Here is a 26,612-nt window from a genome sequence, read left to right as displayed (position 1 = left end):
TCCGTCCGTCCGTCCGTCGTCCACACTTCGGACAATAACTCAAAAACACTTTCACCAATTTCCATGAAACTTCAGTGAATTGTTTATATCTATTGACGTAAGCTCCCTTTCGTTTTTTTTTAATTTCAGATTTTAAGTTTTGGATTTATGGGGCTTTATTCATAAAAAGGGGGGATTTTCAACACTTCGGACAATAACTCAAAAAAGCTTTCACCAATGTCCATGAAACTTTGGTGAATTGTTTATATCTATTGATGTAAGCTCCCTTTCAATTTTTATAAATTTCAGATTTTAAGTTTTGGATTTATGGGGCTTTATTCATAAAAAAAGGGGGATTTCAACACTTCGGACAATAACTCAAAAAGGCTTTCACCAATGTCCATGAAACTTTGGTGAATTGTTTATATCTATTGATGTAAGCTCCCTTTCAATTTTTATAAATTTCAGATTTTAAGTTTTGGATTTATGGGGCTTTATTCATAAAAAAAGGGGGATTTTCAACACTTCCGACAATAACTCAAAAAGGCTTTCACCAATGTCCATGAAACTTTGGTGAATTGTTGATATCTATTGATGTAAGCTCCCTTTCAATTTTTATAAATTTCAGATTTTACATTTCCGTGTTATGAATTTTTATGCTTAAAAAAGGGGGGATTTTCCAATTTTGGGACAATAACTAACACTTTCACAAAATTTTATGCAACTTTGATAAATTGTTTAAATCTATTGACATAAGCTCCCTTTCCATTTTTATAAATTTTAGATTTTACGTTTTCTTAAGTAATGAATTTTTATACTTAAAAAAGGGGGATTTTATGAAACTTTGGTGAATATATTAATGTAACATCCCTTTTGATTTGTATATATATTTCTAGTTGATGATATAAATTCATTTAAAGCATAAAAGACAAGTTAAAAGAGCAACGGGCGTATCATGCGCTCAAGCGCAGCCCTTTATTAACAACTTTTCGTCATTTTATGTAACTTGTACAAAAATCTTCTTCTCTGAAACTACTAAGCCAAATTAAACTAAACTTGGCCACAATCATCATTGTGGTATATAGTTTTAAAAATGTGTCCGATGACCCCGCCTACCAAACAAAATGGCCGACATGGCTAAAATTAGAACATAGTGGTAAAATGCTGTTTTCGCTATATATCTTTAAAACTAAGACATTTAGAGCAAATCTTTCAAGATTTAAATGTCCATCAGAATAAGAAATTTCCCCTCACAAATTTTCAGATGAATCCCACAACCCGTTGTTGGGTTGCTGCCTTGTAATTGGTAATTTAAAGGAAATTTTGCAGTTTTTGGTTATTATCGTGAATACCATTATAGATAGAGATAAACTGTAAACAGCAATAATGTTCAGCAAAGTAAGATCTACAAATAAGTCAACATGACCAAAATTGTCAGAGGACCCCTAAAGGAGTTATTGACCTTTATAGTAAATTTTTAACAACTTTTCGTCATTTTTGTAACTTGTACAAAAATCTTCTTTTCTAAAACTGGGCCAAATTAAACCAAACTTGGCCACAATCATTACTAGGGTATCTATTTAAAAAAAGTGTCTAATGACCCCGCCTACCAACCAAGATGGCCGACATCAGTAACTACAGTAACAGGTGAGCGACACAGGCTCTTGAGAGCCTCTAGTTTCAATTTCTGTAGACAGGCGAGAAATATATCTTTATCAACAGTTTATTATCATAATAGTTATAGAAACATATAATCCTGGTAACAGTGCACATGACATGTAGTTATGTTGGCAACCTTCGCCTCATACGCTCCAGATCCAAAGTCCGGGAAGTAAAATACAGCAAATAAGAACATAATCAGTAGTAATGTAAACATATTACTGATTTCAATGTGTTTTGAATGATTCTGAGGACCAGCAATCAAAACACGCTTGGGTCAATTTTGAGTGAGTCAGTAGTGCAATGTGCAATGGAATCTCTATAGTAGGTTTCCCATACATCATTCTTTCGAAGTTTGAAACGATTTGACTGCAATTTTGAAGTTCCAGAATCACTAAAAACCAAAAACGTCATTATTTGTAACAAATACTGCTATAAAAGTTCCGTAGGAATATAATTCAACTTTTTAAAAAGAGTAACTTACTGTAAATAAACACATCAATTACAATCACAATGAACAAATATTTAAATAGCATTTATGAGTTGTATATATCGCAATTCGCAAGTGTGATGATTTAAATAATTATACTGAAAAAGTCATTAATGTGCGTGTGAAAAGCTTTACGTGATGGAAAATAGAATCCAAAATACTGATTATTCTTCGGACGAAAAAGTATGGAAACGCTCTTTAAGTAAGAAATCTTAATACTATCATCCTGATTAAAAAAAAAGATATTAAGAGAGTTCCTCAGAGGGTACAATAATATCAATGTATTTTCCGTATGCATTTTGTTATGTATCATGGGGAATAAAAAGTAAATACTAAATTACGATAGCATAAAAAGACATAATCCATTTTAAAGGGACCTTAGACACCAAAAAAATTAACATGACTCAGTTTTGTTTCAAACATTCGTAAAAGTACAATTGTGAAATAATAGTAAGCAGTCAGTTAGGTTCAATCTGGTAACGATAAGCTCAAAAACATCGCTGATGTATTATTGGCTTGAAAGTCAATACATAAACCTTATTTGTATCCGTATTCATACGACCTTCAGTTTGACTTATCTTTATTTCGGTTACGCCTGTGCAAACGATATAATGGTTTTAAAATACATTGAAAAGTCGAACAAGGGAACCATAGTATCTGATTCTGCCCACAAAAACAAAGTAAAATGACAAAAGTACTGAACTCCGAGGAAATTTCAAAACGGAAAGTCCCTAATCAAATGGCAAAAGCAAATGAAAGAACACATCAAACGAATGGACAACAACTGCCATATTCCCTAATTGTATTTTCAAATGTAGAAATTGGTGGATTGAACCTGGTTTTATAGCGCTAAACCTCTCACGTGTATGACAGTCGTCTCAAATTCCATTATATGCGTGAACAAAACAGACATAATAGGTAAAATTGTCAAAATAGGGATATAGCAGTCATCACCGTGTATCAATCAATAAGAACAAAAACATAAATATTTAACAAATATTTAACAAAGATGCGCAAAAAAAAGATTATATCAAATTTAACAACCAGATTCTTTGCCTACTTGTTTATGTATTTAAACTCAACCCCTATTTTTGAAGTCCTGTGACTGAATGGCAAGGTTCACGTCAACTCTAGTGTAGAGTCGCGTGCTTGAATCAAAATATAAACGTCATACAGGAATAGTATGCAGGTAAACGATAAAATATTTTCATAAAATTAAACAGACCTAAAGAATTATTTTTGCACGATTGCCGGTATATGTATATGTAACTGTATTTATATTTATGTTTACATCGGTATTCCTCGGAGGTCATTTCGATAGTTACCAAGATTTGTATAGACTTACATATAACCCAAATGCTCATATTAAGTCCTTGCATTGTTAATTATATCTTTTGGAACTTTTGTAATTTGGATGTACGTTTTAGAATATAATGAATCAAACAGTAGATTATGATTCAAATCAGTTCAGATGAATTTGACAGATAATGCCACTTTTTACACCTTGTCCTAGTGATGTCAATAAGTTAGACTAGACAGCTCAGCAAATAAGATTTATTCCATTGACAGCCAGAACGTTGTTAATGACAGCTGGTTTACTCATACAAATACTATGGGGACATTAAGTAAGAACAACTCCAACACTGATTACTTGATAACAGGATTATGATATGACATCGATCACGCCAGGACATATAAACCAATTCAACAAATACTCAAAAGTCTCAAGATAGCATTTTATTCCCCAATTACGTGAAATTTATTCTTTTAATTATCCATTTCTCCGTCCTTTACTTAAGTTTATCCACGCGAAAAATGTAGTTATAAAGCAGTACTGACGGACATATTTTTTGTTTTACCAGAGGATATTTGACTTTTTTTTTAGAATTATTATTTATTAATTACTACAACAAAATAGTAAATTTCTTCAGGCAAAGTTGACGTCAGATTTATCTTCGTGTTGAACCTACAAAGGTTTTATGGAATTTTATCTTTCCTACTCACATTCGAGCTATGTAAGTAGCTAGTATCCCGGCTAGATAATGGGTTCTTATAATGATGAGCAAACCGACATGGAAAAGTTAAGGTTTAAAATCAGCATTTAACATTATACCGAAATATAGCAGAGCTATTTTTTATGCCTTTTGGGAAACTTTGAGATTGAGAGACAAAACAATGGCTGATTCCCATATTAAAAAAAAATATATGGATATTTAAAGTTATCTCATTTCTTGGTAACAAGACAGTAACAAAATATAATAACAAATTAAATACGTATATAATAACCACAACGAGTATAATATTTATTCTTTGCTAATAAAAGAGAAAAATTAATATTTTGATATCCAACGAATAAGTGTATAAAATCGCAGTCCTTATTTGGTACATTGCAGAAAACAAATTGCAATTTGAAAGGAATACTGCTAAATTCACAGAGATACACAATCTATAAATTTGTTGGGATCCAAAAATGGGGCTAGTTTTGTTTCCCTTTTGTTAGCTATATATGGTCTGAATGCCACCACAATCACCGATTGCGAGTAAAGGTAATCTTTTGGTTTGTTTAGACAAGCATTTAATCGGTTCGATAATTACCTATCGTGAAACCTCCTCTTGGGCATATAAGATTTATCTCCAAGAAGTGTAAGAGACTATCTTCCGGGTGGTGCCGATATCCCTGATTTGATGAAATAAAGACTGCATTATCTGTAATCGTTTATGTTTTGTCTGGTTTATGTCTATACTTGAGCATGGGCTGTTATAATTCAGACGTGTGCGGTCATGATAGGTACCAGTGATATCTACAATTTAGTGTCTAACAGTTTGAACCTTACATTTTGGTTGTACAATGTATATGCGCACAAGAGATGGAAGATCGGCGATGGTTTTCATTTACGTCATTTTCTCGTATTGATGATCTTTTTAAAAATATTCAGTTTGAGTTTCGGTCAACTGTGACACTCTAAGGTACTAGTAGCATATTCGATTATGAAGGGAAACAGCATACAGATTGAAATCAGTAATCAGATAGTTAGAATGATGCACTGAAATTGAAAAGTGCTATTCGATTATAATAGTTACATCCTGCGTTAAATGGTGTTATTGCAGGACTTATGCCTACAAAAAAAACCGTACGATTTTGTTCGTTTTTATGTTTTAGTGCACTTCAATGTTCATGCTATTTCTTTGTTTTTCTCTTATAGTTGGATGTGTTTCCCTTTGTTTTAATTTGTATCCGGGATTTGTTTTCTCAATCGATTATGACTTTTAAACAGCGGTATGCTACTGTTGCCTTTATTTGCTCTAAAAAGCATAGAAATGGCATTTGAGTATGTTACGTGTAAAGCAGACACAGCTTGACTATTCGGATGATACATAGTATAACGCCAACAATATTGCATCCGTATTCTGGAAGTTAAAATATTTCTGAATATGTGAAGAATCAGAATCAGAAAAATATATACCTGTTAAGAACGTTGCATGATGTAGCGGGGATATTGCATCATGCTTGTAATGTCATATTAAAGTGTGAGTTGTTCATAGTTGTCTGTTCGGTGAGGTAAACGATGTTTGACGCGTGGATAATTAAGAAACGATTTTTTTTTCTCACTTTTAAGTGCTGCATTCGTTTTCTTGCGATGTATTCTCATCTGTTTCTAATATTTTTATAACAAGTGTATGACCAGTAGCGGTAATCATTGCATCCCAGTACGAAGTATATAAATCTGTCAAATGTGTACACAACGGATATAGATTAATGTTCTACTGTTGCATCATCTGAATAAGCGGGATATATTAATCTACTCGCAACTACCTTGATCTTTCATCATATGTAGCAGAAGGTGTATCACTTCCTGGACAGGGACAATGTTTTAGTAATAGTCAGAAGACGTTAGATTTTTTTATATATCCGTAAATGTCAATAATAATACCGGCGTTTGACTCCCAAAACAGTTCGAAAGTTTATTTTGAATCAGTCTAGGTTTTAAGATATTGCTTTCTGACAGATGTTAGTTATCATTAAAACGGTAACATAAATCCTAAAGATTCCTACCGGAAAAAGAAACAAAGCATTTCTGACGTCATCACTTCCTGTCTGCATTATATATTCCAGTGAAAAGATATGATTTGATAGATCAGCACAGGAAAAAATGTCTATATACGATTTTCCAGTGTATTTGGACACCATTTTGGTCCATAATTTGTGTTTCAAAAACTTTTCTTTTAATTTACATAAAAAGTGTTGTCAATACAAACATATACTTTTTTCCCTCTGAGACGTTGTAACTTCGAATTGATGCGACTGTCATAAAAGTGAGAGGTTTAGTTAGCTTTAAAACCAGACTAAATCGACCATTTTTTACAGTAGAAAATTGCTGTATCAAGTCAGGAATATGACAGTTGTTATCCATTTGTTTGACGTGTTTGAGCTTTTTATTTTGCAATTGGATTAGAGACTTTCCGTTTCAAATTTTCCTCGGATTTCAATATTTTTGTGATTTTAATTTTTAATTATTTAAACGTAAATAACACTTTATAATTTATTTGCATCCGGCGAGTTTCTTTGTTTAAAATGTCTATCCTTAATAAAGATTCTGCGTGTTGTACAGTAACACAAAAACTACACATCATGACTAGTTTGTCTGGTTAAAATTGAAACTAAGAAACTCGGTAACTATGTTCATTTTACAATTCAAAGGTAACAAATAATCCTTGAGGATGTTAAGGTTTTAACTAGGCTCACGAGCTTAGGAGCTGGTTCAAGTGGGCGTAGTTATCACCTCTTGTATTGTCGCTTTTATTCCAAGGTCAGCAAATAAAGACAACACTAGTATACCGCTGTTCAAAAGTCATAAATCGATTCACACCAACTATGAGAGGAAACAAAAGAAAGAACGAAATGGAACAAAAACTAACGACGGTGCAACATACATAGAAATGAACTAGTAGATTCCTGACTTGGTATAGGACATTTAAAAACAAAATTAGTTAAACCTGTTTTTGTGACTAGCCTTACCTCACGCTTTTTCGCAATGTTCAATATATCGCTACAATGACACCATTACATAACAGGAATACAGTACAAATAAATACAAGCACACTGACAGAGAAATACATAAATTAATGAAATAATCATGTTAATATTACTCCTCTTAAAGAGGTGCGAAAGATACCAGAAGGACTGCTCTTACTGTGTATTTTCAAAGCTTTTATTCGATCTTGGAGCGTACGTGACACTCTCTCACATTGGCCTATCATTCAAACCCTTTAAAAAATCGACACACCCCGTACAAAAGCAGACAACAATATCCCTTAGTAAGAAAAGATCAACCCTAGTTCTAAACATGTAAGTTCTCTTTAGGGGTTCAATTTGGCTCCTATTTTATGATCTCACTTTCTCTTTGGGTGCATAACGCACAAAAAGAAAAAAAATAAGATTCAATTGAGATAAGCCCTTGATAGTAGGGTATGTATTTCTAAATTTATAAGCTTGATGAAATTTCCGTTCCCCCGTAGGTCTCCTAAAATAATATGTACAGACATTTAAAAAAAAACACGACTTATACATATTTTGCCACCTATGTTCAAACTGGTTGATATGTTTAATTGGAAACTTTTAAATTGTTGTTTGCGTCCGACGAGCTCTGTTTAAAATTACCATCCTCAATAAATATTCTACGTATTTTACAGCAAAACAAAATTATACATCATAACTAGTTTGTCTGATTAAAATTGTTATATATCAGTAACTATAAAAGTATGTTATTCTAACGATCCAAAATTTAACAGAAAATCTTTGAGAATATTAAAATCAAAAATTGGCCCACGAGGTCATGAGCTGTTTCAAGACTTGCATTGACGCTACTATTCTAAGCTCAGCAACAAAAGGCCGAACATTTTAATTAATCATAACTTTAAAAATAATCACTTTTAATCAATATGAGTAATTACCAGATATTGTAATGTTTCTATAGCAATACTGCCGTCGTCATGATTTTGAAGCATAAGATGATTTGCAAATTGTTAATTATAACGTTGTAAACATACTGTCTTCAATAAACAGATCCGTCACGTGTTATAAGGAAAGGAATAGAATGAATGTCAGACTTCTAATATATACAGGATAATATCAAAACGATGCGACTTGTGATAGGATGAAAAGTTATACATACAAAGTTCTAAAACTTGAATACTATGTATAAACAAGGGATATACAAAACACTGACACTAAATCAGGAATGAACATTGTAAACATATAGCTACAACAAAACAGGACATTGAGAGAATTACCAAAGTAAACTCACACATGAAGAATAAAAAAAATGAAAATACCACTTTTTAAATAATTCCGAAGCGTGTTTCTGAATGTTCTTTATATGGAACACACAAACCTTAAAATTGGAAAGCCATGGCTGAATAATTTCTTGAATGCTTTGCTAGCAATATGACCAAAAAGGACAACACACGAATCATTAAATCCATCAAAAGTAAAATCCATAATTGTTTTTGAAACTGTACATTTTATAAGTTTTTCTACCTAATCATATCAACGAATATTAAGCATCATCGGATTTCAAATGTTTCGCTTTGAGCGTTCCTGATGAAGATAAACCCAGAAAAGCGCTTCACGCCTTAAATTATTAAACGTGTTGTTTTAAATTTTTCACATCACTGGGTCGACACCTTTGCTGGTGGACTATAAGTCCCCAAGAATATCTTCAGCTCAGTAGTCAGTACTTTGGTACTGACATGATTAACAAACCTTTCTAAAATTGTCCGTTTATAAATTTTGAAACTATTAAGAAACTAAGGTTTCAACTCCCTCAGGCAAAGTTGACTTTAGATGAATTTGGCTATTTATTTAAGGTATTTTTGACATATAGCTCTCAACGGTTTCGGTTCTTATAAATCCTCGGATTTCAAATGTTTGACTTTGAGCGTTCCTGATGTAGGTAAATCCAGAAAAGCTCTTCACGCATTACATTATTAAAGGTGTGGTTTTCTATTTTTTAAGGACTTGTATGTTATAAAACATATCAGTGCTGAAACCCTGCGCTTGTGATAACCGGATATACTATTAGTTCACCATCAGATATATAGGAGATATACTAGAAATATAAATTAAACTTTATAAATTCAATGCCTCTAATTATCTTTTCTGTAATAACCGTTATCAGGAACACTCAACCACAATAATTGAAATCATTGTGCATATCGCAAATGTCACAACAATAGCGTTATCTTAAGATTATCACAAAATTAGGAGCTAATAGAAAACTATCATAAAAACAGTGGTATATGGACAACCATCATAAAAACAACGGTTTATACAGAGAACTTTCCCCGAACGCAAGATCTAAGAGAACACACTCAAAACAAGGGTTTAAAAAGAAATTGGACGTGAGTTACCAAAAATATATAGCACTCTCTCTACGCATGCTACGTATTGGGTTTAACTTTATTGAAATTTTGAGAAAGTATAAAATGATATAATATCTATATTTCTAGAAAGAGGATGGTTAGTAATGCATTTTTATAAATCTATGAATATTTTTCACCAAGTTTAACTGATATTCATGTGTTAATTTCCCCATTATTGTTATACGATAGCATAATATTATCGATTTAGCAGTTGTGTCACAAATACTTACAATAAAAAAAACCCAACTATACTGCAATGTTTCAGAAATTTATATTTAATAAATTGTTTTAGCAATTGTTAAAAATCTTGAACAACGTGTTTACTAGCAATACACATTTAGTATTATTATATCATGGTATGATAACAGTACAATAATTCAGAAGTACTGTACTAGTATAACAATATCATAATTAAGTTAAGTACCAACACTGTGCAGAGTCAACATATTAATAAAAGAGTTTGTTATTTAGTTAACTTTAGCAAATACCTAATATAAATTCGTAGCAATCATATCAAACTGCATGTAACATTTTTCGTTTATTATTGCGTAATCATAAAACCGTATGCCCCTTCGTTAGGGTGCAAATACATATATTGAATAGACTATTGCCAAGTACATTTCTCTGACTTTCAATTAATTTGGTTATAATTTCCGTGTTGATATACTGCATGTAACCACAATGGGATTTTGTTTTTATTTCATATTAGTCGTCCTCCGACTGCTCCATTATATTTTCAGATGATTAATTGTCCGTTTTTAGGTACTATTTGCCGCTGTTGTATTTCTGTCTAATTCAATTTGTACATTTGACAAAAAGGAACAATATATTTAAGCAAATTCCCCCAGATGATTATAAACTATCCGGAAGTTTATTATGTTGAGTGAAAGATCGGTTAGAACATTATCATATATCAATAATTAGTGTATCAATATTGCGAGTCAAAAGATTCCAAGCCAATAAATATAACTATGTTTCTGTTTGAAGGCAGATTCTCATATTGTAAATAACTAAAGGAAAAAATAGAATAGACATTTAAAAGAATTGCCAACAAGAGAGCCAATGCCCTAATCGATGGACTTATTCTTCCCGCCTCTCTGATTTGGTGACACATTAGTGTTAGAAGGCTGAGATGATAAGAAGGCGTGGCTTCCGAAACAAGACAGAACTCTTTAGAGCACATGGTTTAAGATAAATCACTTCAGAACTGAATGGAAGTTTATTCCTTGAAGTATCTGAAGTTAGTTGAAGTTTGTAATAATGGATTACAAAGTATATAGCACACTAGTTGTAAATACAACAATAAATGAATCTGACTATTGGACGGATTATGACTATGATATACAAAGTTTTACCATGCCTTTAGATGAGATCATACCTGTGAGTTTTATCTATGGGATAACAATGATCCTAGGTATTGTAGGAAACGTACTGGTAATATACACCATAGCTACCTACCAGAGGATGAAAACTATCACCAACACATTTCTCGTCAGTTTGGCTTCAGCAGATCTTCTCGTTATTCTTGTTTGCGTTCCTTCTAAGGTAAGTATGTTACATGTTATTGCATAAGAGGGAGTATTGGGTAACTTTTATGCTACATATATATATACGGTTTCATATTTGTGTAGGCTTAATTTAAAGAGGCTTAATTTTGTTGTTGTGAAACCTGGTATAAACGCACTAATAAACTAATATTTCAGCAGTTCATGACCAAGTCCAATGGCAGATATAAGAGCGAGAAGGCCGTTTCTTTTGAACAGCGGTTTACTTATGTTGATTTTATTTATACCCTTCAAATCTAAGAAAATAACGTTGTTTTTTAAGTCGTTAGCCTATCAACATCAGTTTAACTCCCGCATCACCCTTACGTGTTATCTATTATGCAAATGACTTTTTATAAGCCTGATAGCTTTGATGACTTTTTGTTTGGCTTTCATCGTATACCTTGTTTTGACAGTTATTGTAGAATCGTATATATATATATATATGATGGGTAACAACTGCATAGCTGCAGATGCATGTGGATCTGACGACGAACCAGGTCTCACTTCATTTGGAGCTTTTCTAAATGCCTTTCTATCTATACCTGAGACGTGAAATGTACTCTGTCTTATTATTTACTACAGTCTCTATGCAAGTCTTAACAGATCCGGAAAAGAATATTTTAGACTCAACGGCAATATACGTGTATGGCAGTCGTTCCTTACTTATACACAAGAGAAATTGACCAAATATTTTTCATCAAAAGAAAGTTAATCATATAAACATTTATTACTTTCGCATTCTTTCAAATCTTGAAATGATTTATTTGCGCAAAATGCCAATATAGATAAGATCGATTGTGCTGTAGTTATACATTTGAATTATTGTCGTTTACAATAATTTGAAACGGGTTCTTATTATGGATTAGCACGTCTGAATTAAGTACCGATATCTGGTTTTAAGCACGGCTGATACTAAATAATCTTTAAAATGAGCACATAGTGAATTAAAGTAGCTTCGGTTTCTTATAGTTCCGTATAACTAAAACTTGAAAAAAACATTGACAATGTTTCGCCTTATGTTGATCTTATACGTCAAAAGACTTTCAATAACTTCCACGTTTTATATGACCACCTTCATCCTGATAATCAACACAATCACCTAAAAAGACCTATTTAAGACACTGATTAATTTGAACTAAATCATTACTCTATTACTTCGTAACTTATAAGTATACTTCGTTAACTTTAAGTAAACCATTGCCTGAACGTACGCATTTAGTACTGTTTAATGTTTCCCCGTCTCCCTTTGGTTAATGTATCGTTTAGATAATTTTGGATCAAATTTTCCCAGTACAAACCAAATATTTCTACATGAAGGATAGTTAGCTTCGTGTGCTCATGCTATAGGTGTGAATGTTCTGTTTACCGAATACTCATATATTATCATTGCTAATTGCGATGTATGACATTTTCTATTGTATTTTTTACGAATTTAGCTGGCTGCAAGCTTCATGTTAGTATACCTTACCCTTTGCAGAAAGTTTAAATCCATTATTTTAATTTAAAATGAGAGAGTGTAAAAGTGTATAGATCTGTTTCTTCTAACCTAATAGTATCAAACTACTGGTTATCTTTTTTCATACAGTCATGCGTCACTCATACCTTTCTTAAATAGTTTGTCCGTTAAAACACACACATTCTTATAAATGTGAAATTATAATTTACAAATCTTTCTAACCCATAAATTGCAGTAAACGATATACGTGCTTTTCTGTCTATCCATATTTATATCTACGTTTATATCGGGTTATATAACCGTTGGGAGTCATCAAGGGTCATTTCGTAGATGATATCTACATTAAAGTACGCACGCAATGGTGATGAATTATAGTGAGTCCGTAAACTGTTATGTTTGTCTTTTGGATTTTTTTAACATGGAGATATGTTTAAGTTCTTCATTAAACATGTCATTGTTTCAAATCAGATAATGTGAATTCGAAAACCCATGATCCTGTTAGAGTCGAAATGATCAAGGATCATGTATGTTTTAAAAATGATGTCACCTTCGGTTCAAGCACTTTTCGGTTGTACCGTTAGTGAGAAGTGAAAATACAAAAGGAACATTCAAACTCTAAGTCAAAAATAAACATCACAATGCAATGAAAACCATACATAAGAAAACATACACTAAACTAAGGACTGAGCAAAACAAACATCTAAAACCTGGAGTGGTCTCATGTGCAACTTATCCTTCTCCATATGTTTTACTTATTCAAGTACAAACCCGATGATAAGTGTAATTCGGTAAATTTGCGGAAAACAGACAATTGTGGCTTCTGCAATAATTATTGTAAAATATCCGTCATCTGTGAAACACATATTAAAAAATAATCAACCAACTCATGACGGCGTCTGTAAAATTTAAGAAGAAATGAACGAACTCAACTTCATCATTTTGAACTCTGATTAAATAGCTTTCTTCTGAGCAGCAACTCTCTTCTAAGAGCCGTCGTGTAGTTGGTAGCGCATCGGACTACTAACACAAAGGTTCCTGGTTCGGTTCCCGTTTTGGTAAGAAAATTTCAGGGAGAGAGACACCATTTGCGGGTATGGTCTTGAGAATCGATGAAAGTCCGTCGGAAAGGAATGATGAATGGCTGACCCGTATTAAGAGAGAGCCATATCTCTTGCACGTAAAAGACAACCTTTTAGATTTCGAAGGCTACAAGGCAGCATTCGCACCCGCGAAGTGGAAAGGGATTAATGTAAGTTGCAATAACTTGTTTCCCAATCCACTATAAACAAATATGGTTAAACTAAACTATCTATAAAGGAAATCATGATAGGAAATACATGCACTTGCATATCGTTTCAAATGGGATACAGAAACACAATATACAGACAGACCCTGCTGGAAAGGTGCTACATAGATATAAAAAAATCGCAACTGGGAATCTGCAATCATCTCATTTGTCGTAACGTTTAGTTCCAACCGGCCCTTATTGTAAGGTTATAGATGAAAGTCAGATTATGAGGCAGACTCAACTGTATATTTAGTAGCTTTATATCAAAATCGATAGAAGAGACAATGTTCAACATAATTACCAAATTTTAAGTTCTGTAGTGAGAGAACATTATCGTAATAGCGGAACGTAAAGTTAAAGATACAGTCTTCTAACTTCTTTTCTTTATTCCTTAAAATACTCTATATAAAGTCAACCTCATATAAATGAAGGAACAAGTCGACAGGAAATCGACATAGTTGGTTCCCATGGGAATGCAGATTGTTTGGTGAAAATCACATCTTCCAAACATAAGAAATATGTTATCATTAAGAAAAAAAGCATCATTAAAACTTGTAATTTATAGAGACTGTTTCCGCAATTGCATTGGATAACAGGACATGTATGTTATGGTAAAAAAAATAACAATATATGTAATGCTTAACAAATCATAAACAAAGAATAACATTTATTAGCATAACAAAGGAAATAACCATTTAACTATATTTGTAAGTATATCAAGCTTGAAGTTCTTGCTGCTAAAGATATAAGAACGTTAATTTGATTAACAGCAATAAAATGGAATATGTAGCTCTCTATCTTTTTTAAATCATTGATGAATGCAATTAAACAAAGAAATTATGTTACAAAATTCTTTATCTATATGTAGATTTGTTACAGAAAACTTATTCTTAGTAAAATTATTTGTTGTCTCTAAGTAGGAAATGAGAGTCGGATAATAAGACAGTTGTGATTCAATACGACCAGGAGTTTAATCTTTAATTATATTTTTTTCTTTCATTACCCATGCTTTTCCTGTCAGAACTAATCTTGTTGTAGAAATTAATTTTGATAACTTAGTTTTAACAGTATGTTATGACAGAAGTTAACATTAATTTGACGTTTAGGATTATTTATTCAGCAGCAAGCTTCACAACAATATAATCTAGAAAAATAACATCGAAACCTTAGGAGTCGTTGTGTCTAATCAATTGGCATCGATAATTAGTGCGCAATGGAACGTCATATTACGTTAAAGGGGGATACAGGGTGTATTAGGCATTCACTATAATATATAAAAATAAGAACATTGTATTCTTATGCTAGAGAAAACTTCAATTTATGATGAACATGTGAAAATATACATCGTTAAACTTATCGTCGGAGATTCGTTATTGGTTTATAAATTGTTTCAAACCAACACTATATTTTCATTTCTGTTGTGTTATTTTGGGTTATATTTCTGCTTTGAATGTCAAAGTTTTAATGGCTGTTATATGATATGAATAGGTTGACCACATTATTGTACCCCACCTTATTGTTATATACAACAAATAGAAAAAAGACACTAAAATAGGACAACCTGAAGTTACTTCCTGTTTAGATACGCGGTTATTTATTTGATTATCATTGGGATCATTTGATGACAATAAGGTAAAATTCATCTATTTCTAAATGCATTCAATATTTCAAAAAGATCCGAACGCCGTCCGACATAGCATCCTTTTATAGAACTAAAATGGTAGGTGCCCCATAAGAAGATGTGCTAATGTAATAAAATTGACATTTTTTTTTCTCGGAAAAATGACAAAACTATACTATAAGTATTATAATGAAAAGCTTTATTTTTTACAGTCAAGAAATCGTGTTTCTTTTATCAATATTTGTTTAAAACAATGTCTTTTTCATCTAAAGAAAATTTTATTTTTTGATAAAAATGTGCACATCGTCAAACCTTCAAAGCACTGAAATTAGTTTTAAAAAAGCAGCTATTACAATACTGATGTAATTATCTTGAACTTTATAAAAGAGTTTAATTGAATTTTCATTTTGCAAATTTATAATTAACATCTATCCATGCATCGACGTGAGATGACAGCTGAAAAATCGTTGGCGTATCTTTATATGTGGATATTTGAAGGAAAGAAAAAAAAAAACCCAAAAGAGTGAGTAACTCAACACAGATATCAGGCTTATAATGTGAAACGCCACAACCGGATTTCGTTTACACCAGATTCAGTAGTGGCATTCATTCAAATACAAAAATGATGAACATAAAAACTCGAAAATCCAGAAAACAAATTGTCAAATACGACTTATGAAGTCTATTCCTGTTGAAAAAAAGTATAAGCATTTTGAGTAATACAACATTTTATAAACAGTAAATTTCATGCCAATAAACCCACCAATTATATATTTAATGTGAACATAACGTGTTTACTAGCGGTGCACACATTACCACTATGTTTATATAGATAGTTGGATGAAACTAAAATGTACCATCAAATTGACATTATTGCGTCTGTTTGGTAGATATTTCCAAATTCTATCACCTATAGTCAAGGTCAATCAAGTCGTGTTTGCGTCGTTCTCAAATCTTCCAAGAAGATGATTAATGAACTTATAATTGCATAATTCAATATATAATGTAGCCTTGATTTTATTCCTTGATGGTCATAATACGAAGGCCTTGTACAAACAAAGTGATAAAGCAGAAATGTGCGTGTCTTGTGTTAAATGATACGTCGTTATAAATGCATGAATATCTCCCCTTTTTTTCATTTATTATATCAATATATTTATGTGTGTTTTATCTTGTTCGACAGCTGAACAGTATACATCACATTCCAATTATGTCTACACAAATAAAGGCAACAGTAGTATACTGCTGTTTGAAACTCATAAATCGATTGAGAAAAAAACAAATCCGGGTTACATCGTTTTGTGTGTAAACTGTTTAATAAACGAATTAGGTATAGACATTTCACTTGGAAACTCAACATATACCCTCACGACACTCACCAAAGAGGAAATCCATGTTCCTTTGGAACTTCAACCAAAGTTGAAGAACTAGATCTTCCATCACTGTAATGGATACCTTAACTACATAAGTTTCCTTACACACAACGGTATATTGGTGGGTCTTCCAAGTGCTCCACTAAACATCTTTCTAACTTTTTAACATCTATTTTATCAGCAATCAAAGACGGGCTTCAAAGATATCGTAAAACTGCCTATTCTAGGGGTGGCGTGAATCAGATGTGGGTACTTTAAAATTCCAAAGATCCTTTAAAGTACATACAATCCAACTCTCTTTCATCTTGCACTAGTATTAAAACTTTTATCTTTTCTACACTTTACACAAGTATTTCACATTGCAAACTAAAAGACAAATTGAAAGAGTTGGTATTGCTTTGTTTCATAAAAAAGAATGGCCAACGTAGATACAAGTATCTTGTCTTAGGGAGGGGTAAATCCTACTTTGTAAAGGATCACTGTGATTCAAACAAAATATCATCTGAAACTGACATTATCAAGATGCTTGATTTTTTGATTGACAACATATTTGTTACGTTCGGAGGACGTGTTATCCAACAGACTGTCGGCATTCTAATGGGAACCAATTTTGCCCCTCTTTTTGCCGACTTGTTTCTTTATTATTATGAGGCTGATTTCATACAGAAACTTCTTAGGAAGTACAATAAGAAGTAAGCAATATCTTTTAACTCTACTTTCCGCTATATATATGACGAACTTTCACTAAATAATTCAAAATTTGGTAACTATGTTGAACGCATCTATCCCATCGAACTAGAGATAAAGGATACAACAGATACAGTTAAATCGGCCTCATATCTTGACTTACATCTAGAAATTGACAATGAGGGTCGGTTAAAAACAAAACTTTTCGACAAAAGAGATGATTTCAGCTTTCCAATTGTGAACTTTTCATTTTTAGATAGCAACATTGCAGCAGCACCTGTATACGGGGTATATATCTCCCAATTGATACGATATTCCAGTACTTGCATTTCTTATCATGATTGTCTTGATAAAGGATTGCTGCTCACAAGGAAGCTATTAAACCAAGAGTTCCAAATGGTGAAGTTGAACTCATCTCTTTGTAAATTTTACGGACGCCATTACGAGTTTGTTGAACGTTATGGAATAACCGTTTCATAAATGATATCGGATATGTTCCTTACGTCGTAACTACAATCTCCTTCCCTTTCATGTATGTGACCTACCGAATGAGACTATTTACCGGATTTGTTATAACATAAGCAACACGACGGATACCACATGTGGAGCAGGATCTGTTAAGCTTCCGGAGCACCGTATATCACCCCTAGTTCTTGTTGGGTTCGTGTTGCTTATTCTTTAGTTTCTATGTTGTGTCATGTGTTTTATTATTTGTCTGTTTGTCTTCTTTTGTTTTTGGCCAGGCGTTGTCAGTTTGTTTTCGATTTATGAGTTTGACTGTCCCTTTTGGTATCTTTCGTCCCTCTTTTACAAATTAAAACTGAGGGAAACATTTATTAAATTGTTTACTGGATACCCCGTTTCTTTCCAATATGTGTCACATAAATATTATATACATGTTGTGCTGACAAATTGTCAGTTTCTGTCAGTAAATATTATCATGTGTAAAGTGTTTTAAGTTAACATAAATATACTCATTCCCTCAAATAACTGTTATGCATAGCGTCTGATCTGTATGTTCAATAATCAGATCGTTACAAAAAAACATTCGATTTGTACATTTTCAATACTGTGTCAAATAATAGAAAGAGTGATAAATGAGTTCAATCTGGACATAGAGAGTTCATCCAAAGTCAAAAGCATTTGAATAGAGTAGTTTTACATATCAAACAAAAGCTTATTAAATCAACTATCATTGACTAGTTGAAGAATTTCCTATTTCAAACCAACTCTCGAAGACATCACCATGATTTATATCAAATATTTAGCATTATCAAATCTTCAACAAAACATAGAAAAAGAGTAGATATGATATATATCATATGAGTTGGGAAATATATCCTGTATTTTAAAGTTATGATAATTCTTCTATTTCACTAAAATTAAAAAAAAAAATGATTATATAATTCTGGCTGTTTGCTTTGAGAGGTGTCAGAGCTGAAACAAATTGCTTAGATTTAATTCATCACATCTAAAGTTTAGTCCCCTGATACAAGTGGTTTCTCATTGGCAATTATTCATTCCAGTTTTACGTAGAGTTTAATTCAACTGCTAACTTGCATGAAATTTTGCAAACGTGGGTATTACTGGAATTTTATAGAAAAGAAAATACACAAATCTATAATATATAATATATAAATCATAAGAAAAAAAAAACTGTTTGAAGTTATCAATGCTTTTACTTTCTCAAGATATATCAAAGAACCAAAATGCTTCATCTTTTAATTATGAATTTATTCCCTTAAAGCTAATATTTGCTGTAGTATTAATATCATATTTGTGTAAGAGAAGCACGATCTACAGTTACGATGCCATCGATCTTTCTTTGTTCAAAAGGTTAATGGGGGGTTTTATTACATATTCTAGAATTTAATTGGATTTGCTTAAAATATTAATTGATCATCTATACGCGTAGCAGTTGGTGCTGATAAACTGACACCCATATTAAGTAATAACAAAATGTATAAGGAATTGATTGTTTCTAGAAATTGGATTGCTATACATTTAAATCTTCAATCACTCCCATTGGTCAGTAAAAGTAATTTATTTCATTTATTTCGATTTAATTAATTATTCTGTCAAATAAGAAATTGGAAAATACTATCTGCATGGTAATATGGAATGTGTGCAATGATAATTGAGATGTTGTAACTAATCTTTGGTACTATTTCTTCTTCTTTTGAATTTTTCATTGATGAATATATGCTGCACTGGGCTGAACTTTTTGTTTTTTGTTGTTGTTTTGAATGACGATAACGTCACAGTAAATAAAACCTGTCGCTTTAGTCTTGTTTATTTCAATTTCCTATTTTATGACTGTTATTTAGAAATAGTTTGAATAACGAGAAGATTTAAACCTTTTCTGGGTAACATATAGTTACAACACTACAAATAAGATATATAATAGAAAATCTCAGAAACTGTTTTCTTGGCCTGCAACTACAGGTACGAATGGCAAATACTGATACAATAGGGAAAAACCAATTTGTCTAGATTTGTGTGGATGTACAGACAAATTATTCAATGTGTGGTGAACATAGAGTTTCTTGTATGATACAACTTGCCAAAGCCGGTATGCAATGTCTGTATCAATATTATCTCAATATATTATCAAGGTATTTCAATACTTTATATGACCGATTACGATAAATGCTTCGCATTGCCCTTATTTTGACAAATTTTTCAACAATATTATTTCAGTGTTTATTAACCAAAATAATACATTCAACATTCAAAGTAAACCAATATAAAGTATTTCTACAGTTATAGGTTTGTTTAGTATAATTTTACTCAGTAAGAAAAGGGTCCACTTGTTGCTAAAATTTCTTGTTTCCTTTCTGCATTTAGATGAAATGATTAGATGTAAGGTACAAGTTCTAACATAAAGCGATACAAATCTAATGGTAATTTTCACAAGAGGGACAAAAATCAGAATTTCTTTTTAACTTCGTACATTAAATTGGGAAATATGTCTACGTTGGATCATATCAATAAAACTTTTTTCATGTACTAAATTGGAATGTGCAACAAACAAGTTCAATATTAGAAAAGATGAAGGAGTCGATAGATATACACCATATTTTTAAGTCTTAAATTCTTTTAAATTTTCCTGAAATTGTCGTTTATCTTATTTTTCGGAAAATGCCATCGATGATGTGTATCTTCATATTCTTTCCATCTTATTTTATGTCTTAACTGAATCAAGTTGTTGATGTTTGGCTAGTTGTAATATAAGTGTCAACTATCAAATAATTCATAGCCATTATTTAAATGTATATTTAACGTATATAGTGGGAGATATTATGGACATAATTGTGCAAATCGTGATACAAGCATGAAATTTAGTATATGGGTGGTTTTAATGATATTAAAAAAAAATCAGCTGCTGGCCAAAAAAAAATTCATTTTTTCAAGATGGCCAACGCTCATTTTGAAAATGACGTCATATCCAATTGGTCACATTTCGTAAATCTTGTGAAAGATGTGTAATAGGTATAATCCAATGTAAGTTTTGATAAAACTTAAATTACAGTTCCTACAGTACGAAAACACAATACCTTTATGAATAAAAAAGTGACTTCCGGTTCCAAAATAGCGGCAAAACGTTGGAAATGTCAATTCTATCATTTCTATCAATTTTAGAAAAAAAGAGATATCACTGACTTTGTTAAGTTCAAATGCATATATAGTTTGTTTAGAAAGACATGTTGATTAGCTTATTATTATCTGACAGTTGCCAATACACCAACGTGTACACGAAAGGGTAGCACGGTAGCATTTACAGTTACCAACACAGCTGAATTTATTGCATCTGCATTTTAAAAAATCATGACACGAGAATCAGCGGCAACCAAAAAAGTCCATTTTGGTTTCCAATTGACATTGGGTTTTTTTACCCAACTCCTGTGTTCATGACTTGGTATATGAACCTGTCATAAATCTGGACGAACTGAAACATATCCACCTTGTTATGCTTCTCTTTTGATGTGCCCCAGCAGATTAAAATCGTATGCAAGGAAGCAGCGGCCTTATGATGTTATTCCGCCTACCACAGTTAATAATGATGATTTTGTGGTAGGCGGAATAGCATTATAAGGCCGCTGCTTCCTTGCAAACAATTTTAATAGTGCCTCCTTAACAGCAAACGGTGATGTTTCCGTGCATGATGCAAACAACTACTTATATGATGTCCATGTCTGTGTCTTCATACAAAATCGGGCAAAAACGTCCGTTACATCTGAGAATACTTCCAATGTCTGCCAAGCTAACCTCTTCACTTTTCGATGAAGTGCCGACACAGTGTCACACCCACTAAATGCATGGATGAAGGAAAAGCTGCTACACGAGGACCAAACGCATTTGATATGACATGTACAGGAAGCCATCGAAAGTCTTTATTCCTTCAAAAACCTATCCACAATTTGTCCACACTTAACATTGCGAGTACTGCAATTCCTAATACTACTACGTCTATGTCAGTACTACTTAAAACTGCTTTTTACAACCATTTTCAGCAGCATGCTTATCATGGACAATCATTCGTGTGTCTGCTTTTTTTATGGTTACAAGGGGATAGCTTGGAGGTATCCGTATTGAAATTGCAAAGAATATTTTCACCTTGAGTAGCATACACATTTTCATTAGTCTCTTAAGAAGCGATTCTGACGGCAAGAAACTTGAACAATTTCGTTTTGTTGTCATCTTCACAAAGAAAACTACTCCAAACCCTTGGCGTTCTACCAGAACCAACAACTTTCCGTCTACCACCAGTACTTTGCCTTTTGTTTTCGTCCCAGCCTTTAAATAATTAATTTAGTAAACATCAAATCGATGTCTACTCTTGGATACTTATCGAAGGAAGATTTTATGTAAGGCAATAGGATATCATTTGCATAATCATCTAATATATTTGCCCCAAGTGTTGTCAATAAATGATCCATTGCTGCCACACCAACGATAAATGCGTCAGAATTTTGATCAGTTGATGGCAAATCGCAGAATGTTTCAAGTATACCCATTTGCTGCGATTTAATACCTCATCCTGACACAAAGACGGAGGGGCAGTTTGGTTTCCGTGGTTAAAGAAGAAATGAAAAGTCTAGAAAAGAGATCCCAATCACTGTTCAGGTTATCTAGCTTTCTTTTTTGACAAAGAAGTTTCCAGTTTCATTTTACGGCTTTTATATGGAAACGTTCTTTTTCATCTGGTTAAAAAAGCAGATTTTCTTCGTTTCATAGTTGCTTCGAAAGATTGTACTGTTTGGACCCAATATCTTGGAGTATATATACATAAAATTATCATACCAACTTCTGAATCAACAACTTCCTTAAAATAGTACATTTTGTACAAATCTGACGACTCTTCTTCGATTTCCAAACTCGTTCATCACTTTAGAAAGCCTTTAAAGTTTTTCGAATCCGTTTGTATTTTCGTGGAGTCTTAATGCCATCGTTTATCTGTTGTAGAATGACTCAAACCAATAAATCTTTCAAATTCATCTACCAGTCTACTGACTACTGCTCCAGCTACCATCCATCGTCTCGAAAGGATCTTTGATTAAACGTATGGTACCAACATCGCCGTTCATGACTCATTATTCTGAGTTTGTGACTGATCATTTTTGATATAAGATATCAACTTGCTGGTCTTATGTACAGTTTAAATTACCATTTACAAATTTCATTGCAACCTGTGGGTGATATTTGTTAAGGGAATCCATATCTCGCATAATTTACACGGTCAAGACCAAGATTGGTATCATGCTTGATATGGACTGTTTGTAAAGTACGATATCTGACTCGTGATATAAGCGTACTACTGGAGGCACATGAAGTACGTAATTCATAATTGAACGCCAGAAATTAAACTGTGGTCGATATGACTCTCTTTCCTTACACCCGTTGATCACATACTTCAACGTCACAGAGCCATGAACTATAGTTTCTGTGTTTACGCTTTCATAGCGACTAGCATTATCAATTCAAGCAAACCATATGCAGTTATCTGATGCGCGTGTTCATTCCTATTTACATTTGAACATACTTGAAAGGCATCTGCTATTCTTGGTGTTGCATTATCGGCTTCAGTGAGGGCCATCAACTATTACGCAATACATCACTCAGAATTTTAAAACAAGCCATGGAAAATCCACCAAACATGACAATAAACTTATGTTCTTCGTACAAATCTTGCCATTCCAACTGAAATTGCTTAGCCAATACCAAAAGGTTTATCTGCAGCTATAATTGATGTTTGCCCGATATTTAGAAACTTAACCACATTTTTCAACTTATCCATCGAATGCTTGATCATTGCAACTGAAAGTGCGTGTTTTCAAACAGTGGCGTTAAAGAAGTAACACTTTATATTCAAACAGAAGAGCCTATATGCTTAGAAGAATGAATGACGACCAAGATATGTATAAGAAATTCAAATCCTCATCGGTTAGAAGAACTACGATTTCCATCATTGTACCCCTGTAGTGCGTGTAATTCGTTCTTTATTTATGAATAGTTTGCGCATGCGGAAAATTGTTAAACGCATGTGTAACATAATCTTAAAAAAACGTCATCAGACAAATTCATAACATCATTAAAAACTCAAAAGCGCTATGCATGAAATAAATTTTCAAATGTTTGTGTGTGAATTTTGTAACATTTTCACGCATACGCAAACCCATAACATGTCAAATATTCATTTTTAGTATATTCGTGACATGTTAAGAAGGTATCCACAAAACCTGATAATATTTTTTTACTTAAAGAAGGTCAAAGAAAACGTTCTCCAGAATAATAAGTATTTCAATTTTGAAAAAACAGCCATTTTAGAAAAGGTGGTGGCCATCTTGAAAAAATTTAATTTTCTTATGGCCAGCAGTTTTTTCTCAAAATGTATATAATAATGATGCTTCGTGCTAATTTTCAAGCTTGTATCATCATTTGCACAATTCCCTTGATTTTGCTTGCTAATATCTTCCACTAATATTACAGATACAGATGTTACAAATATAATTAGGTCCGATATAACGTATATAAAAATGTCTTTATTTCATATGTATTGTATTGAAGCGCATATGGTACACCCATTGTGAAGTTTTTTTGTTGTAAATAAGTCGGAATTATTAATTAACTTGTGTGTTATAAGCTGAAATCATATCATCGTGTGGAGTAAACTTGTCGGAATGATGAAGAAAAACTTGCATTACAATGTCGACTTGCTAATATAAATGTAATAACATAGTTATACGAAGTCGACACGTTGAATTCAACTTGTTAATTGATAAAGTCGACAACTAGTTAATTTGATGATGAGGTAAAACCACGTGACCACTTTGGAAACCATAGGTCTATCTTTAAATCGATTTCCATATATCGTTTGTTTAATTTCTTCGAATGAGTGTCACAATCCACTTAGGTTAAGTTCAAATCAAAGTTCGAGTTGTTGTTCAGAGTTATTGGGTATGAATAGGGGTAACGGCAGGCAAATATCACGATAAAGTATTAAAAAATAACAATATTTCAGACATAATAGGGATATACCCAAACCACTTAGTCCGACCGTTATTTTTCCTTAGTTCTCAAATGGAATCAGTACTATAATGATTTTTTGAAGGATTCCACAGAACCTCTGTGTCGTCTGAGATTGTGGCTGTCAGTGTTAAATTGTAATGTTGAATGTAAACAGTTCATTTTTCTATAACATACATCATTTTAAAAAAAAATTCTATAGATGCTTTATCTTGATCCAAAGGATTAACTCCTATACAAGTTTTGTAACATATCATGGAGAATTATAAATTTATCAGGACAGGTTTATTAACTGCAAAAAAAAAAAACCCCCATATATAAACATAAAGAGATGTGGTGTGATAGCTAATAAGACATCTCCCCACAACATATCAAATAACGGAGAAGTATACAAGTATATGTCACTGTGTGGTCTTCAACAATGAGCAAAATGCCTACCACAAAGTAAGCTTTGAAAGATAACGAAATGACAAATGCAAAAAACAAAAAACAAAAAAAAAGACGAGAAACATCAGGATCTAAATAAAGAGGACGTCGACGCCATTACCGACGACAGAATAAAGGTTTGCATCAATGTCGCAGGCTGGACACATATCAAATGATATTTTTAAAAGAATGTTTGCTACTTGGTTTAAAAAAAAAAGCTTTTATACAGAATGTTGAGAAATGAAAGTATATCAAACAAGAAAGTGAAAAAGTAGAAAAATTGAAGGGTACGCATGGTTGTTTATGAGATATAAGCTATTGGAAATTTGGCGGGAAAAAGTTCTCTCTAAATTTTTTATACATATCTTTTGCATCTATTTTCATTCAAAAACAATGAAAAGATGGCTTTTATAACTAAATATAACAAAATTATGAAGTTAGCGAGGATTGCTTTTTAATAAAAGTACATGGATAAAACTAGAGAAGTCCGTATATTTGACAAAAAAATCAAAAGCAACAGGAGCGAACATCCTTTTTTAAAATCGAGTAACAGAGAAACGACGGATAATATATATTCAAATTGTCATGATCACAAAGCCGTCTTCTTTTCCTCGACGATGACCTACCGCATCAGACCAAATCACTAGGTTTATAATTTTACGAATAACACGACAGATGATTCACGTTGAGCAGAATCAGCTAACTCTTCATGAGCATGGAGATCTGCGCCGAATTTTGATGAGTTTGTATCCCCAGTAATACCAATCTAGTGAGTTAGCCAGCTGCAACTGTTGTTTATAGTTTGTGTTGTGCTGTTAAACGGCAGTTTCATGTTAAGTTTTGGGTTGAGCGCTCACACACATGTTTAAATCCGCCACATTCTTCATATCCATGTCCCAAGTCAAGAGCCTGTAGTTTAATGGGTGTCGTTCGTTCATGTGTTTCATATTTGTTCCGTATATTGTTTTCTTACAAATCAGGCCGTTTCATTTCTCGTTTGCATTGTTTCACATTTCCACGTGGGGGCCTTTTATAGCCGACTATACGTTTAGTTGAAGGCTGTAAGGCTGCTTTGATTCCTTACATATTCTTCATTTAAACTCTGGTGGCTGGTTGTCTCATCGGCAATCACATGAC

At 32.6% G+C, this 26,612-nt stretch overlaps 1 protein-coding gene across 1 annotated transcript in view; it reads left to right on the top strand.

Annotated features, from left to right (window-relative positions):
* The first annotated feature begins 10,773 nt into the window (after nucleotides 1-10,773).
* The window catches only part of LOC143057906 (QRFP-like peptide receptor), a 42,060-nt gene continuing 26,221 nt past the window's right edge, over nucleotides 10,774-26,612 (top strand). Inside the window, exon 1 of the mRNA XM_076231368.1 lies at nucleotides 10,774-11,095. Within this exon, the coding sequence (XP_076087483.1) occupies nucleotides 10,811-11,095 (285 nt within the window). The 5' untranslated portion in view covers nucleotides 10,774-10,810. The remainder of the gene's footprint in view (nucleotides 11,096-26,612) is intronic.

Source organism: Mytilus galloprovincialis, chromosome 1 (genome assembly GCF_965363235.1).
Source record: "Mytilus galloprovincialis chromosome 1, xbMytGall1.hap1.1, whole genome shotgun sequence".
NCBI classification, from domain to species: Eukaryota; Metazoa; Mollusca; class Bivalvia; order Mytilida; family Mytilidae; genus Mytilus; species Mytilus galloprovincialis.
Note: the sequence above shows the minus strand (reverse complement) of the source record. Positions and strands in the feature narration are given on the sequence as shown.